Source organism: Balaenoptera borealis, assembly GCF_965194805.1.
Source record: "Balaenoptera borealis genome assembly, chromosome: 19".
In the NCBI taxonomy this organism is placed as follows: Eukaryota; Metazoa; Chordata; class Mammalia; order Artiodactyla; family Balaenopteridae; genus Balaenoptera; species Balaenoptera borealis.
The window spans coordinates 62,959,736-62,975,650 of NC_138878.1; the positions used below are offsets into that span (position 1 = coordinate 62,959,736).

At 59.8% G+C, this 15,915-nt stretch overlaps 2 protein-coding genes across 8 annotated transcripts; both read right to left on the reverse strand.

Annotated features, from left to right (window-relative positions):
- Nucleotides 1-872: 872 nt before the first annotated feature.
- LOC309616540 (uncharacterized protein) lies at nucleotides 873-7,677 on the reverse strand (the record flags this gene model as incomplete). Its single annotated transcript, XM_082367197.1, has 3 exons — nucleotides 873-1,316; nucleotides 1,484-4,729; nucleotides 7,645-7,677. 2 exons carry the CDS (start codon nucleotides 7,675-7,677, stop codon nucleotides 3,569-3,571), a joined length of 1,194 nt encoding a protein of 397 aa, XP_082223323.1. The 3' UTR covers nucleotides 873-1,316; nucleotides 1,484-3,568.
- A 4,133-nt stretch (nucleotides 7,678-11,810) lies between these two features.
- JOSD2 (Josephin domain containing 2) lies at nucleotides 11,811-15,899 on the reverse strand. 7 transcript variants are annotated; one of them, XM_082367755.1, is made up of 5 exons: nucleotides 15,741-15,899; nucleotides 14,982-15,141; nucleotides 13,339-13,464; nucleotides 12,206-12,400; nucleotides 11,811-12,103 (listed from the first exon to the last, which is right to left on the reverse strand). In XM_082367755.1, exons 2-5 carry the CDS (start codon nucleotides 15,125-15,127, stop codon nucleotides 12,004-12,006), a joined length of 567 nt encoding a protein of 188 aa, XP_082223881.1. In that variant the 5' UTR covers nucleotides 15,128-15,141; nucleotides 15,741-15,899; the 3' UTR covers nucleotides 11,811-12,003. The 7 variants fall into 7 exon arrangements, with proteins under 7 accessions (XP_082223881.1, XP_082223880.1, XP_082223879.1 ...); XM_082367754.1 differs by having other exon boundaries at nucleotides 14,936-15,141; XM_082367753.1 differs by having other exon boundaries at nucleotides 14,936-15,144; nucleotides 15,741-15,878.
- Nucleotides 15,900-15,915: the final 16 nt, after the last annotated feature.

Sequence of the window (15,915 nt, forward strand, 5' to 3'; positions counted from 1 at the left end):
TCAGCCTGGCCTTTGAGGCCCATTGGTTTCTGATCTCTTCCTCCTCCTCAGCCTCATGAATTACCACCCCCAGCCTCAATTAATGATTTCAGTTAGATGCCACCGGGCCAGACTGCAGGCACCGTTCTCCCCCTCTCCACCCCTCCACAGCCCCATCCCTCCTCTTCCTGCCACATTCCTTCCTCTCTGTCCCCACTGAGTTCAGCCCTCACTCTCCCCCTCCTGCTCCCTGACCCTAGCCTCCTGACCTCTGGTCTAAGGGGAGCACCTGCAAGGTAAATGCTCAGTGAAAGGAATGCCCCCCTCCCCAATTTCCTGCCTCACCTCTTGGATGCCCTTCTCTGCCCCACAAAATGTCACCTGTTCCCTGGCACTGAGGAAACTTCCCCTCTCCCAGCCTGGGCTTTCATATTGTCATTTGGGCGTATTTAAAACAGAGTTGTTTGACAAGCAGTCTTTTAAAATATATAAGGCTAATTTTAGTATTTTTAAAGAATCTTTGCCACCCCCAAATTGTGCATTGTAGCAGGTAGCTTCTGGAAACAATTCTAGAGATTTCTTTATTTAGCCCATCAGAGAGACTCCAGGTGAAGGTCAGGGGCCAGTGGCTGGGGCCTCTCTGGCTGTCAGCCATTCACCTTTGCTTGCACCCAGCTTCCATTCAGCAAGGTCATTGCAGACGAAACAAACTCAGTTTGGCCCAATTCCTAGAAATAGGCTCCCCAGCAAATTGTGTAAACCAAATCCCACTCTCCTTCATTTCCCAAAGCAGCGACACGTGCATTTCCATGGCAGTGCAGGAGAGAACCTGCCCATAGCATGACTTGAAAACACCCATGAAGTCTGGAGATTTAAGTTGGCATACCAAGAAGCTTGCTGAGTATGATGTTTATGTATTGGTTAGGAGTAAAGTTTTTAATTTTTACAGAATTTTGCAAATTCTCCCTCTCCTCTCCCCCAGCCCCTCTGCCACCCCCTGGCACTGTCCTTTTTTGTCGGGGTCATTCCCAGTGTTTATTAGAGCTGGGTTGCAGTTTTGTCTTTTGACAGTAGGTGGCGATGGAAGATGACACCCAGTCTGAGAATGCCTCTCAGGCGGTACTGGGGGAGGTCAGGCATCGTGCTGACCCATGTGGTCCATCTTAGTGGAGAGAAGGGCCCTAGAGGGGGCACTGTCGATCCTTTGGGAAGGTTGGGGTTCCCATGAAGTCTCTGTCTTAGCAGATGCTGGTCCTCAGGAACACCAGGTGCCTATTTTCTCATCGTGAAGTGGGGTCGTGTGAGGTGCTCCCAGCTGCTGCTGTGCTTCACGCTGCCTGAGGAAGAGAAGTTGGTGGAGGGTTGGGAAGGGGAACGGAGCAGAAAGGCGGCAGCCCCCTTCTCACCGAGCTCAGGCCGGAGTCCAGGGCTCAGCAGAGTCAGGAAGGAGCAGGTTCCCAGCCAACTGTAGGGCGGCACACCCTGTCCTGGCCCCGCCACTTACGCGCTGTGAATCTTTAGGCAGCTTGCTCCCCGCCTCTGAGTCTGTTCCTCGCTTCGTCCTTCCTGCACCTGGGGCAGACTTGATCCCTCCAGGCAGATGTCCAGAGTCCAGGGCAGACAGAAAAAGAGAGAAAATGGGTGTCACAAAGGTCCTTCCACCTCGGGGACTGTGGCTTGACAGCCCGGCCCTGGGCTCCCTGGGTCGACTCCGCCATCTGCGCAGAACCTGGAAACCTCAGAGCCCCAAGGGCAGGAGAAGGAAAGGGAGAGACGGGCCCCTGGAGCCCTCAGGGCGACGCACGGGGGAGGAGGTGCTGGGCAGGGCAGGGGCCTCCCGAGACAGAGAGAGAGAGAGGAGATGAGACGACAGATGGGGAGAGGAGAGGAAGGAAAGGAGAGAGACTGAAAGAAGGTGCGTGGGGCTAGAAAAAGAGAAACTGGAGAGTGAGAAAGAGGAGGGATGAGAAGGAAAGATTCAGCGAGGAGAGGAGAGAGAAGAGAAGGATGTGAGGAGGGGAGAGGAAGGGCAGGGCAAATAGAAGGAGGAGAGAGGGGGCCACTCAGAGGGGAGAATAGGCAGAGAAATGGGAGGAACAGAGACAGAGGGAGGCCCCGAGAGAAGGGGGCAGAGAGGGGAGAAACAAGGAAAAGACAGGTGTGGGGAGGGACGGGGCGGGGACGAGAAGGGAGAGGGTCGGAGAGAAAGGAGGAGGAAGAAGGAAAGGGGGGAGAGGAAAGGAACAGAGGGAGGGGAGAGGAGAGACGGGGCGGCCAGGGGCACAGAGGGGAGGAGCAGGAGAATGAGAAGACGGAAGAGGAAACGGAAGGAAGAGGGAGGAGGCGGCATTGAGACCCGAGGAGGGGAAGGAGGAGAGGAAGAGGCAAGTGGTTTTGAAAGACGAGAGAAAAAAGGGGCGAACTGGAGCGGGGAGGAGGAAGGGAGCAAGTAGAAAAACGGTGAGAGGCAGAGGAGGAAACAAGACAAAGTAGAAGGGAGACAGGAGAGAAAGCCACGGGCAGAGATGCAGGAGGGGGAGAAAGAAAAGAGGGAGACAGGGAGGCTGGAGGAGAGAAGAGATGGGGCGAAGGGGGGAGAGAACCGCTCAGGAGACAGACCCGAGAGGGAGGGGAGGAGACGGGAGAGAAGCACGCGGAGAGAGAAGGGGTGTGAGCCCTGGGGAGAGTCCCAAGGAGCCGGGGAGGAAAGAGGAAGAGACGAGGAGCCGGGAGAGGAGGGGAGGGGAGACCGAGGGAGAGAGAAAAGGATGGAGGGGAGACGGTAAAAAGAAGATGAGAAGAGAATGAGGGAGTGTGTGTATACATGTGTGTAAGAGAGAGAACGGGTGTGAGAGGCGGCACGGAGAGAGACAGGCAGAGAGGGAGAGGAGGAAAGGAGAGAGAAAAGGATGGAGGGAGCGGGGAGAGAGGAGGAGGGAAAGGGAGAGAGAGGCGCAGACACAAAAGCAGGGGAAAGAGGGGTCCCGCCAGTGTCACACACACGCACCCTTGGAGGCCACGGGGAGGGGCGGAGGGAGGGGGAGGTCCAGGCTGAGGAGAGGATGGAGGGAGGCCAGCGGGGAGGCACGTGGTGGAAAGAAGGGACCGGGGAACACGGAGGAAATGAGGAAAGTGGAAAGTCAGGCAAGACTAGGCCGCAGCACGAGGCCCGGAGACGCCGGGAGGGGTGGGCGGCGGCCCCTCAGATCCCAGCCCGGCCCACAGGGCACAGTCTCCCTCCTCGACACCCGGGTGACCACCGCGAGGGCATTTGGTGACTGAGGGAGAGAAAAGAGTGACAGCAGGGAAAACAGAACAAAGCCGAAGGTGTGACAGGAAAGAGCCAGGTGAATAAAGAGGGGAGAGAAGGAACGGGGCTCAGAAAGGAGAAGGGGGAGAGAGAGAGAAACAGAGAGGGAGACAGAGAGGAGGGAAGGGAAGGTTTGCCCCCTCTCGAGTGATAACGCGCCAAGTCACGGGACAGTGTCCCCGTGTCCCAGTTAACGATGAGCTGCAGACGGCGAAAACGTGCAGCTGATGGGCCCAGGACCTGGCAGGACATGAAATGAATTCCGTAAACTGTGAAACATTAATCACAGGACCGTCTGTTCCGAGACAGGATAAAAATACCACCGGCGCGGGGACGCAGCTGTCCCCGCCCCCGTTGGTTACCGCAGGGGCCTCCCCAGCTGTGGGAGTCGAGCAAGGACGGGATGGGGACAGGGGCGGGGAGAGCGGGGAGAGGGAGACGCTGCAAACCCCAGGTATATGGGAACAGGTGTGGGAGAAAGAGAACATGAGAGACGGAGACGAGGGACGCGGTGAGGGCTGAGGGGGCGGTTGGCCCCTCACGCCAGGGAAAGGGAGGCGGGGAGGGGGGAGTAGACGGCGGAGGAGAGAGTCCGGAGTAAAAAGCCAATGGAGAGACGATACCAGGAAAACAGAGAGTGAGGCTAGGAAGGGAAGGAAATAGGAGCCCCTGTGGGGGGAGATGGGAGGAGCCGGAGTTGCAGGAGAGGCTGGCGTGAGAGGTGAACGTGAGGAATGGAAACGAGGTGACGGGGACAAGGGGAGCGAGAGGAGACACAGCAGCAGCCGAGGAAGGGGGAGCGGAGGGCGAAGCCCAGAGCCCAGAGCGGGAAGCCCAGGCCTGGGGACTCCGCGCCCCATCCCCATCGGGGGGGGGAGCCAGGAGCGGGGGGCGGGGCAAAGGCAGAGGGAAAAGCAGAAGGGCTTCCAGAAAGGCTGGGAGTGACCGCGCAGGGGAGTCAAGCCGGGGCTGGGGCGGAGGAAGGTGTGAAGGAAGGAGAGGAGCGCGGTTTAAGGAAGAGAAATGGGTGGGGGGGGGGGGGGGGGAGCGTGTGTGTGTGCGAATTAAAGAGGAAGAAACTGAGGATCGGGGTGAAAGACAAGGGTGAGGGGAAGGAGACCTGGGGGCGGGTGGGTGTGGAGAGACGGACAAACGGACAGAAGGTAGAGACAGGTCAGAAGGGGGAGGAGGAGGAAGAGGAGCAGCAGCACGAAGAAAGAATGAAAAGGGCCTGAGCAAGAAGGTGTGAGCGAAGGAAACGACAACACAGTGTGAGGGAAGTCCTTTCGGGGAGGACCGTGTGTGCGTCGAGAGAAACCGATGGGGCAGAGGCAGAGGAAGTGTGTGTGAGACAGAGGAGCAGGAGAGAAAGAGAAAAAGGATGGAGCGAGAGATGCAGAGAGAACGAGATCCAGAAAACGGGAGGGCGGGGAGAAAGAGCTAGTGAGGGAGAGAGACTGGGAATCAGGGAGCGATCCCGAGAATGGGGGAGAGAGGGGGCCCGAGGCTCACAGAGGGGGGGGGGAGACACGGGGCCGAGTGGCGGGCGAGTCTCTTCCCCGCCTGGGCCTCAGTTTCCTCAGCTGCTTCTCGGGGGCGGAGCAGAGCGCGCAGGGAGGTGGGGGAGGGGGCCACGAGGGCGACAACTCAGGACTCAACGGCCAGAAGCAGAATCGGCGCCCCCTCCTCCCGTGGGCACTGTTCTAGCACAGTCTATCCTACTTTCCCTCCTGGTCTCCTTCAGTCACCCCTCCCTCCCCCGCCCTAGGGAGTGGCTATTGTGATCGGCATTTTTTTTCCCCAGTGAGGAAATCCAAATGGAGCCCCAGTCGGTCATCAGCTCGCGGTGCTCAGCACCATGAGGGGAAGATGATGGGCCCCTTCGACAGCCGTGGCGGCTGAGATCGCTGCCTACATCCCTTCCGTCTGGAAAAACTGAGAGCTTCCGCTGCAGAGAAGGGAGAGAAGAAGGAGAGGAGGGGCCAGGGGAGAACACAGGGTCTAAGGAGAGGCAGCAGCATGTGTGAATTGCCCAGCACGCAGCTGGTGCTTAATTAGTGCCCCTACCCTTTCCTGGTGGAGAACGCGGAGAGCAGGAAGGGAGAGAAGAGGCGGTAGAGAGGAAGGGAAAGGGGGAAGGAGAGAGTGTGAGGAGGGGACGCTGGGCTTATGAAGAGCCTGGCACACAGCTGGTGCTCAATCAATGCCCATTCATTCCCTTCTTCAGGAGAGAGGAGCCAAGTCAGAAAGGAAGTGAAGAAACCACCACAGAGGAAAAACGGGAGGAAAGACAGCCAAAGGAGGGAGGGCCAGGGGTGGAAATAGCTAGGCATATGGTTGGTGCTCTTAAGTGTTAGTTCTCTTCCCGGGAGAAAGAAGGCAGGCAGAAAAGGAGCGGGGAGGGGAAACTCCAGCAGAGAGGATGAACAGGAGAAGCTGTGATGGAAGGAGACAGTGTCGGTAAAGCAGTGGGCATACAATAGGCACTTAATAAATGCCCGTCCCCCTTCCTGGCAGCGAGCAGAGGAGGCAGCCAGGAGGAGGAAAGCAAGCAGAGAGGGAGAGAGAAGGGAGCACAGGGCCTATGAGGCAAGCCGGGACAGACAGCTGATAGGAGGAGTAGCACACAGCAGGCGCTCAGTATATGCCTAGTTCCTCCCCCAGGAGAGAGCTGGCAGGGCAGAGAGGAAGGGGAGAAGCTGGAGGAGAGCAGGAACCAGGGAGAAGAGAGGAAATGAGGAAGAGACCGTGCGAGTGTGTGGGTGAGACACACAGGAGGTGCTCAGTGAATGCCCACTGTCTTCCTTGGAAGAGAAGGCAAACAAGAGGAAGCGGAAGACACTGGTGAGAGGAAGGCTGGCCGAGGAGGCAATAGGATGGAGCAGAAGGGAGGAGGTGATGTCAGAGGAGGCAGTTCCGGCAAATCATGGGGCACATAGAGGTGCTCAGTTAATGCTTGTTCTCTTCCCCGAGGAAGGCCCAGAGAACACAGGAAGGGAGAAGCTGGCAGAATGAGCGGGGCAGGGAGAAAGAGGCAAGAGAAGATGAGGTGGGGTGTTAATTGCCTGGCATACAGTAGGTGCTCCATAATTGCTTGTTTTCTTCCCCCAAGAAAGGGGAGACAGAGCAGAAAATAAGGAGAAGTCAGAGATGAAGGAACAGGGAGAATCGAGGGGGAGGGGAGTGGAGGGAAATTACCAGGCACACAATAGGTGCTCTATAAATGCCCAGTTCCTCTCCTGGCAGAGAGCAGAAAGAAGCAGAGGACAGCAGAAACCACAGGTCAGCGGAGATGAGAGGGTGAGAGGAGAGTAGAGAAAGCACAAGCAATTGCTTGGTATACCATAGGTACTCAATAAATGTGTGTTCCTTGCCTTGGCAGAGAGCAGAGAGCCCAGAAAGACAAGGAGAGGACAGAGGAGAGACAGGGGAGGAAGACGGTGTGAGGAAGGGTGAGATGGTGTGTAAACTGCCTGGCACACAGTAGGTCCTCAATATATGTTCATTCCCTCCCCTAGGAGGGAGCAGAGTCAGAAAGGAGAGGAAATGAATAGAGAAGGAAGAAAAGAATTGGGGGAGAAAAGGGTGTATATAATAAGAGAGGAGACAGGGTTTGTAAATTCCCTGGTACACAGTAGGTGCTCAATAAATGCCCATTTCCTTGGAGGAGAGACCAGGCAGATCAGGAAGAAGGGAAAGGAAACAGGGTGGAAGGGACAGGAGAGCAAAAAGTATAAGGTGCAGAGACAGTGTATGGAAATTGCCTGGCAAACACTAGGAACTTAATAAATGCCCATCTTTTCCAAGGAAGGGAGCCAGAAGCCCAGGAAGAACAAGCAGAGGGCACAGAGGAAGGGACAGGGGAGACAAGAGGGTGTCAGGAGGGGCACGGAGGCATTTCAGGTACATCCAGCAGGTGCTCCATAAATGCCTGTCCCCTTCCCCGGCAGAACAGAAAGCAGGCTGGGAGTGGGCAGAGACCCCAGAAGGGAGGCTGGAAGGAGGAGGTCGAGGGAGGAGGGGGAGTCTGAGGGTGGAGGCCAAGGCCAGGCTTCTGGTGGCCGCCCCTACCCCCCCAACACCGGGGCCCAGCCAGCCCAGCCCCCAGCTGCCCCGACCGAGTCAAGGCCCTGTCAGAACAAGGGCCCGTTGTCTGGGGCCTGGCACCGCCTGGCGGGAGGGGGTGGGGCTGCCCAGCCCAGTCTGCAGTGTCTGGGGGGATGCGGGGCACCGTCTAATCTCTGTCTCTCGGCCTCCGAGTCTCTCCGTGTCTCCGCATCTCCCTGCCTCTGAGATGGAGACGTCGCCCCGTCTCACTCTGTGTTTCTCCGCGTATCTAGGTCCTGCTGTCCCACTGGCTCTCCCATCTCTGAGTCTATGGCCCCCATCCCGGTCTCTCTGTCTCTGAGTCCCTGTCTCTTGCTGTTGCTGGGTCTCCCTCTGCGTCCATCTCTCGGTTTTTCTCCCCATCTCCTCCATCTGTCTCTCAGACTCTGTTTCTTGCAGTCTCTGGGAGGGAGGAACCCCGACCCCGACCCCAGCCCCGGATTCCCGACCTCCACCCACCCGGGTTCAGGGCGGGGGTGCTGAGCTCAGAGGCAGAGGGGTGAGAAAGGAAAAGAGGCGAGAGGAACGGAGAGGTGAGGATAGAAACAGCTTTATTCAGCAGAAACCGCAGCAGAGGCCCCGGGCGGCCTCCATCCGGGTCGATGGAGAGGTAGGGTCAGAGAGAGACGGGGAGAGAAAGTCAGGGAGAGACGGGGAGAGAAAGTCAGGGAGAGGCAGAGAGACAGACACAGGGAGCGATTGAGAGAGACCAAGAGAGAAGTGAGGAGAGAGACAGACAGACAGACACACACACACACACACACAGGGGAGAAGGGAGAGAGATGGGCAGAAGGGTCAGAGATGGGGAGAGAGACAGAGACAGAGAGACAAAGAAATGGAAAGAGACAGGAGAGATACACAGAGATGAAGAGAGATTAGATAGACATGGGAAGACAGAGACAAGAGAGAGAGGATGGGGCAAGAGAGACAGAGAAAGAAGGATAGAGGCAGAGTTAGGAACAGGATGGGGAGAAATGGAGAGCGGGAGGGTCGGAGATCGGAAGAGACAGAAAGACAGATGGAGAGACGAGAGGGAGAGAGACGACAGAGAGAGAGAGAGAGAGAGAGAGAGAGAGAGAGAGAGAGAGAGAGAGAGACAGGAGAGCCGGAGAGAGAGGGGCAGCGCTGTGCAGGCGGGACGCGGGGAGTCAGGAAGGAGCGCAGCCCCTCTCACCTGGCATCGCTGGCGGCCACCCCCCAGGGCCCGACCGGGTGATTTAAGGGGTGCCCTGGGGGCGGGGCTGCACCCCTCACTGCCTTATCTGGCTAGCCCTGGGCTCCGAGAGCTAAATTGGGCCTCAGCTGTCAGCACCCGGGGGGCACGGAACAGCTGTCACCTCCCCCTGCACCTTCCGCGTGACCGTCCCCCCTCCTTCCCTCCTGCAACCAGGCCGGCACTGAGAGGCCCCTGGGGGCCTGTGTGGGGCGCCCCCAAAGGGCAACCGGGGATCCCCAGGAGCCCCCGCCAACCGATGCTCTGGGACCAGCCTGGCTGGGCACCCTGGGACAAGGGACAGCCTGACTCAGGCTTGTGAGAAGTGGGGTGGCCCCAGCAGGTGGGGGCTTTCGAGGCTGCATGGGCCCATCTGCACCCACCGTAAGGGGCAAACAGTAAGTGCTCAATCCATGCACTGGTCCAGCCTGCCGATCCTCTAGCCTGCAGAGCAGGAGGGGTTAGCACCTGGGGGGGGCGCTGGGAGCAGGAGGAGGGAGGCTGCAGGGACCCCCCACGCCCCCTCCCCAGGTCCCACCCTTGCCCTCTGGGCTCCCGCTCTGACCATATTAGGCCACCGCTGAGAAGGCACCTGGGGAGGTCACTCAGGCCCAGGAATAGAAACACTCAGGGAGCCCCGCCAGGCTGTCTGGGACCGGATGGGACAGGCGACAGGCACAGGGGGCAGGAGGGGGCCCCAGAAGCTGAGAGCGACATGGAGAGACAGAAACACCCAGAAAGAGAGCCCAAGAGAGGGACCCAAAGGGAGGAACAGAGGGAGTCAGAGACTGAGTGGGTGTGGGGGGCACCCCCGAGTTGGGGTGTCCCGGGACCCCAGCAGTTTCCCCTCACGTGCTGCTTGACTTTTCACTTTACAAGTTGCCCTTTGACCTCTGAGGTCTTGGGAACCAGAACCCACCAAGCCCAAGTGCCCCCATCACCACGGGTCAGCGTGTCCTGCCGTCGCCTGCTCCCCGCCTTCTTTCTTGTGTCCTCTCAGAATTTACTGTCTGGGTGGAGTGCAGCCTTAGGCGGGCTCGGGGAGACGCCCCCAGCTGGGGCCCTGCCTGCCTCTCCCTGCCCACGGCCTCCCTGTGCCTCCAGGTCCCCCATATCTGCCCGCCACCTAATGGGGGGCCCCTCTTTTGCCCATGTTCCTCCTTCACAGTTTTAGGCCCGTGGCCCCTAAAACCATCCCCTGGGTCCCTGACCCTGGTCCTCCTCCCCTGATGTCACCCGGCCTGTCACACTCCTTACATCCCCCTGAGCTCAGCATGCCCCCCACACCCACTCCTCCTCCCTCGGTCCCATCTGTTGGGGTGGCCCTACTGTCCCCCAGGTCCCAGGGCCAGACACCGGGTACCTCCTTCCCTGCCCCTCACCCCCAGAGCCTGCCCTGATTCTCTTGTCACCTCCACTCTGCCCCCAGGGTCCTGACTCAGGCCTCGTCCTCTCCCATTGGGACCCTCAGCCTCCAGCCTTCCCCCACATGGCCCCAGAGGGGTCTTTCTGCACCCAGGACCGACCTGCCCCCCCTGCTCACAGCCCTACCCATTGCCCTGGACCAGATCCAGCCCCTCAGCTGCTCTTGGAGGCCCTGTGGGCCGTGGACCTGCCAGGATCCACCCTTATCTCTTTATCACCTCCTCAAATAGCTACTGGAGAAATCATCTCCCTCAACATTCCAGGTCTCAATCTGGGCTGTTTCTAATTCTGGAATGGGCCCTCCCTCCCTTCCCACTGGCTCCCTGGAGAATGCCCCTCAGCCAGCTCCCCCAGGACCCCTCATCTTCCTGTGGCCCCCACCTTGTCCCATGGGACCCTTGTTAAAACACCCCACCACTGGGACTGGGGGTCTTTACTTCCATCCCCTTGTGTCTTCCTCGCAGCCTGAGAGCTGGGGAGGGCAGGCATCCAGCTGCACAGGCCAGACCCGGGGGGACAGGGGGACCTGGGGGAAGGGTACAGGACAGGATGGGGGGCTGCTCAGGGGGGACTGTGGAGAGGACACCCAGTGGGAGTCTGTCCTTCCTCTGCTCAAATCCTACCGGCCACCATCTTCCCCCTCCGTCACCTCTCCACCCTCTCTCTCCCTTGCTCCCTCAGCTCCAGCCACACCAGCCTGCCTCAGGACCTTTGCACTGCCTGTTCTCTGCCTGGAATGCTTCTCCTGCAGACCTCTCCGTGCCTGCCTCTCTCCCTCCCCTTCTCCCAGTCTTTGCTCAAACACCTCCTCAGCAACACCTTCCACTGCCCTGAGGAATTCTACGCTGTGTTCCTTTCCCTGGTGTTCCTTTCCCTGGCTGCTCTAGCAAACGTAGTGGCTTATAACAACACACATTGATTCTCTTACATTTCTGGAGGTCGGAAGTCCAAAATGAGTCTCACTGGGTTAGAGTCAAGGTGTGGGCAGGGCTGGTTCCTTCTGGGGGCCTGGGGGAGAATCCGTTTCCCTGTGTATTTCACCTCCTAGAGGCTGCCTGCGTTTCCTGGCCCGTGACCCCTCTTGTCTCAAAGCGCCCCCCTCCGTGTAGCATCTCTTTGACGCTGCTTCCTTAGTCATGTCTGAGATTCTCCTCTCCTGCCTCCTTCACTTTTTTTTCTTTTTTTTGGCTGCACCCCCATGCATGCGGTATTGACCAGGGATCGAACCCGTGCCCCCTGCCGTGGAAGAGTGGAGTCTTAACCACTGGACCGCCAGGGAAGTCCCGTGCCTGCTTCACTTTCAAGGGCCCTCGGGATTACATCGGGCCGACTCAGACAATGCAGGGTAGTTTCCCGATTTTAAGGTCAGCGGATTAGCAACTTTCGTTCCCCTTTGCCACGCATCTGAACATATTCGCAGGTTCCGGGGGTGAGGATTTGGACATCTTTTGGGGCCACGACTGCAGTTGGTACATGAGTTGGGAGTCAAGAAGTAAACCCTCTCCTTCTCCTTGGGGCTTATCTCCCTAAACACCCTGGACTGCCTCTCTCTGTTCGCTCCTGGTCTCTCCCAGGTGCCTCAAGAGGGCAGGCATTTGCATTGTTTTCCCCTGGGCCCACCCCCATGAGGAAACTGAGGCCCGAGACATGAGTGACTTGCAGGTGGCCAAGCCGGGAGGTGGCAGAGAGCTCGGATCCTGGCCAGGCCCGCCTGGGCCTCTCTGATAAACCAGCGTAACTGAAGGAAAGGGGCCCCCAGTGAGACTCAGGCCAGGCTGGGAGCAAATCATCGGGTTTATTGAGGCAGCAGTGGCATGTGGCGGGGGGAGAGGGGATGCGTGGAAGGGGCTGGGACCTCTGCTGGGTCCACGAGGGGCGGGGCCTGGCCCTTCCCCCGGCACTTGGGAACCGGATGTGGACGCGCGGGGGCCACGCCCGGCGGGCAGCCGTGGTCCCCTCCTCCGCGGGGTCAGTCTGCCCGCAGCCAGGAGCCCTTCTCCTCCACCTCCTTGGTCACCACCAGCAGCACCTCGCACAGGCCCTGAGCCAGCGCGGCTGCCAGGAAGGCCCTGGGCGGAGAAACGGGGAGACTGAGGCCTGGGGGGTGCCTGGGGCTGCTCCCCGGGGAGGGGGGTCTGGCGCGCAGCCCTGGAGTCGCCCCCGCCCCTCACCTGACACCGTCCTCGTTGCCCAGGACCTCGGGCGCCCGCAGCTTGGAGTCAAGGTTGTAGTAGACGCCGTCCACCTGGCGCAGGGCCACCCAGTGTCGCCGGCGCAGCGGCAGGGACAGCAGCCCCAGGGACACAGGCGAGGGCAGGTTCAGGATCAGCCCCAGCACCCGGGGCAGCGCCAGCTGGGACAGGGGCCTGCATGGCGGGGCAGGGACGCCATGGTCAGGGCCCGGCCCCCGCAGGCGCCCGCCGGCCCAACGTTACCGGGTGTGGGGGGCCCAGGCTGGTGGCAGCGGTGGCTGCCCGAGCCCACCCAGGGACTCTCTTCCACCGACCCACCCCTTGCTTCCTTCCACTCACCTGCTCCCCCTCCCCACGCAAACCTCCCAGTCAACCACCCCCCACCCGGCAACTCCTCCTTCACCATCTGCCACCTGCCTGACCATCCATTACCCGCCCGTTACGCACCTACCTACCCATCCAGCCACGCGCCCAACAAGTCCACCACCCACCCCACTCCCCAGCCACTCCTGACGCATCTACTGCTGACTCTACCCATTATCCATCCACTATACACCACCTTCCCACCCACTCACCCGTCCAGGCCTCCCAGCCACCTAACAACCACCCACCATCCAGCTGCCCATCAACGCCTCACCTAGCCATCATCCACCCGCTGATTCAAGCAACCAGCAGCCAGCCAGCCAGCAGCCCAGCGGCTTCTCCACCATCCACCCAACTCTCCATTCATTCTTTCCGTCCACCCATCCAGCCACTTACCCGTTCATCGACCCAACCGCCTATTTGGTATCCACTGCCTACCAGCTATTCATCCCTTATTCACTCAACCACTCAACCACCCAACCATTCATATCATCCCATCACCCAACCACCTACCCGACACATCCAGCCGCCCATTCACCATCCACTCACCCAGTCACCATCAACCTACCCCACTGACGACCTAGTCATCCCTCTACCGCCTCCCAACCCCTCAGTCTGCCAGCGTCCATGATCCACCCATGCAAACCTTCCACCCATCCCCTCCTCCTGTTTTGTCCCACACTGACCACCATCACACCGCACCCACTGTGCCAAGCTCAGCACACAGGACGCAGTGCTTTCGGTCGCACCTCCTTCTATCCCACCACACGGCGGCCAGGCCCTGCCCCTGCAGGGCGGCCATGATCACGTTGACGTCATAGTTGCCGGTGCCCAGGAGGCTGCGATGGGGGTTCAGCCGGGAGTCTGGGGCCAACCTGGTTGGGAGGTGGGCAGGGCCTCCTGAGTTGGGGGGGTCCCTGGAAAGGCCTCCCCCTCCCCCACGAAGCCAAAGAGTCCCAGGGTCCGTGAGCCACCCAGCCTTGGGACTCTTCCCTCTCTTCAATCCCCGTGACTCATCAGCCCCAAGCCCTGCTCCTGTCCCCTCTCTCTCTCTGCCCTGGCCTCAAGGATGTGTGCCCTGTCCCTCACCCAGCTTCCAATCCTCCCCCTCCTGGGGGCTCTTTCTACACCCAGCGTTGCCTCGGCCCTGCCCCTGCTCTCGGCCCTTCCTGGCACCCCCGTCACCCCAGGAGAGAGCCCCAGCCCTTCAGCCTGGCCTTGCATGATCTGGCCCCTGCTGGCCTCCTGGCTTCAGGCCCATCCCACCCGTTGCAGCCACCTGTCCCCAACCACATCTCCTGTGCTGCTACCCCCAGCCTTTCGTCCAGCTGTCCCCCAGCCCAAGAGGCCCACCCCGCCACCGCTTGTCTCTCTGGGCTCTGCCTCCTCTGGACAATGGCACCTTTGTTCTGTCTCTGGGCCTTTGGTGGGCAGGGCAGGGGGAGGGGTCGGAGAGGGGAAAGTTGTGTATTCTTTTTCTGTGTATCTGTTTCCCTGGCTTCCCTCAGCGCAGGGCTCATAGTGGACTCATCTCTGGGTCTCCAGCATGGACTTGCCATGAAAGAGTTGATTGATCCCTGTTTTGAATGACAGAGGAGATGAATACATTCTAAAATAATCAGTCTGAGGGGCTGGGACTTTGCCTGAGGATGCTGGGGCAGGGGCACGGGCACAGGCACGGGAGGGCTGTGAGCAAGAGATGGGGAAAAAGGGTCATCTCTGGGTGTAGGATCCTGCTGGGAATTGACTGGAGGCTGAGGGGAGGGTCTGTGGGGACAGAGAGGAGGGGATCAGGCAGAGAGATAACAAAGAAGTGATGTTTGAAATCTTGAATAGTGAGGAGGAACATTCCAGGCTGCCAAGAGGAGAAAGCTGTGCCAGGCAGAAAGAATAGCCTGTGCAAAGGCCCAGAGGCACCATGGCGGGGCTCTTTCGGGGACTGGAGAGGAATTTGCTTGGAGGGGAGCAGTGAGATATGAAGCGACAGACGGGTGGGGATCACAGCACACAGGGTTTTGGTTATCAGACTGCAGAGCTTGGGACTTCTGCCAGGGGTACTGGGGAGCCATGGGAGGACTGGGAGCAGGGGAGGGGCAGGGTCATCGCGGGAGCTCTATGTAGCCTGGACTGAACGAGATAAACCAGAAGCTGGGAGGCCAGAGGAGAGTGGGGAATGAGGGTCCAGATAAAAGGATGTGGCCTGATCTGGGGCTGAGGCCAGAGGGGTGAACAGGCACAGGAGGCACTCTCAGTCTCTGAGTCCCAGAGTCCAGGCAGGGGATGGGGCAGCAGAAAGCCCCGGGGCTCTGCCCCTGCCTTGCTCTGAGCCCAGGTGGGTTGCCCCACCTCTGTGAGCCCTGCTTCTCCAGGGGTTGGGGTGGGTGATGGTCACCTCTTGCAGATCTCATCGGCAGCTTCCTGGCTGAAGAGCTGCTGCTGCAGGACGTTGTTGAGGGCGTGGACGGCACAGAGCTCCAGGCGTTGCCGTTCGTGGTACACGGAGGGCGGGCTTGGCTGAGCTCCTGGGGCCTGGGACATGCCGTCCTCGGCTCCTGCTTGGGGGTGGGGGTGGGGGAAAAGGTACTCAGGGGCCTGGGATCTGGAAGCCCAACCTGCCAGCAGGCCCTGGGGGTACCGTCATTGAGTGAGGGCTCAGGCAGCCTGAGCGGCCACCGGGCCACTGACTGCTCTCCTGGCGCTCTCCTGGCAACAGAGTACCTCCATCCCCTATTTCTAGGAAAAAAGCTCTCTTCTGCTCACTTAGCAACAGAGGACCACCCCCGCCACATCCCAAAGTGAAAGGGTCCCTATGGTGGTCACCTAGCAACAGAGAACCCCCCCTCCCCTGTCCCTAGGTAACAGGCTTCCTCTCTGGTTACCTAGCAGCAGAGGACCCCCACCCCACTAGGTAACCAGGCTCTCCTCAGGTTACTTAGCAATAGAGGAAGCCTCCTCCCCTGTCTCTAGGTAACAGGGTCTCTTCTGGTCGCCCAGCAACAGAAGACTCCCCTCCCCTGTCACTAACCAACAGAGTTCTCTCCTCCTGTCACCTGGCAACAGGGCCCCCTCCCCGGACACCGAGTAACAGAGCCCTCTCCCCGACCCGTACCCCAACCGTGGCGCTCGCCCGTTGCCTGGCAACGACCCTCACCCCGCCTGCCTCTCTGTTCCCCCGAACCGGGGGCTCCCGCATCCCCCTGGGCGGCGGCTCTGGCCTCCGAGAACACGGCGGGCAGCACCGCGCTGACTGGGCAGGAGGGACGGACTACAGCTCCCGGCGGCCCCCGCGAGCCGGACTACGACTCCCGGCGACCCTGGCGAGAGCT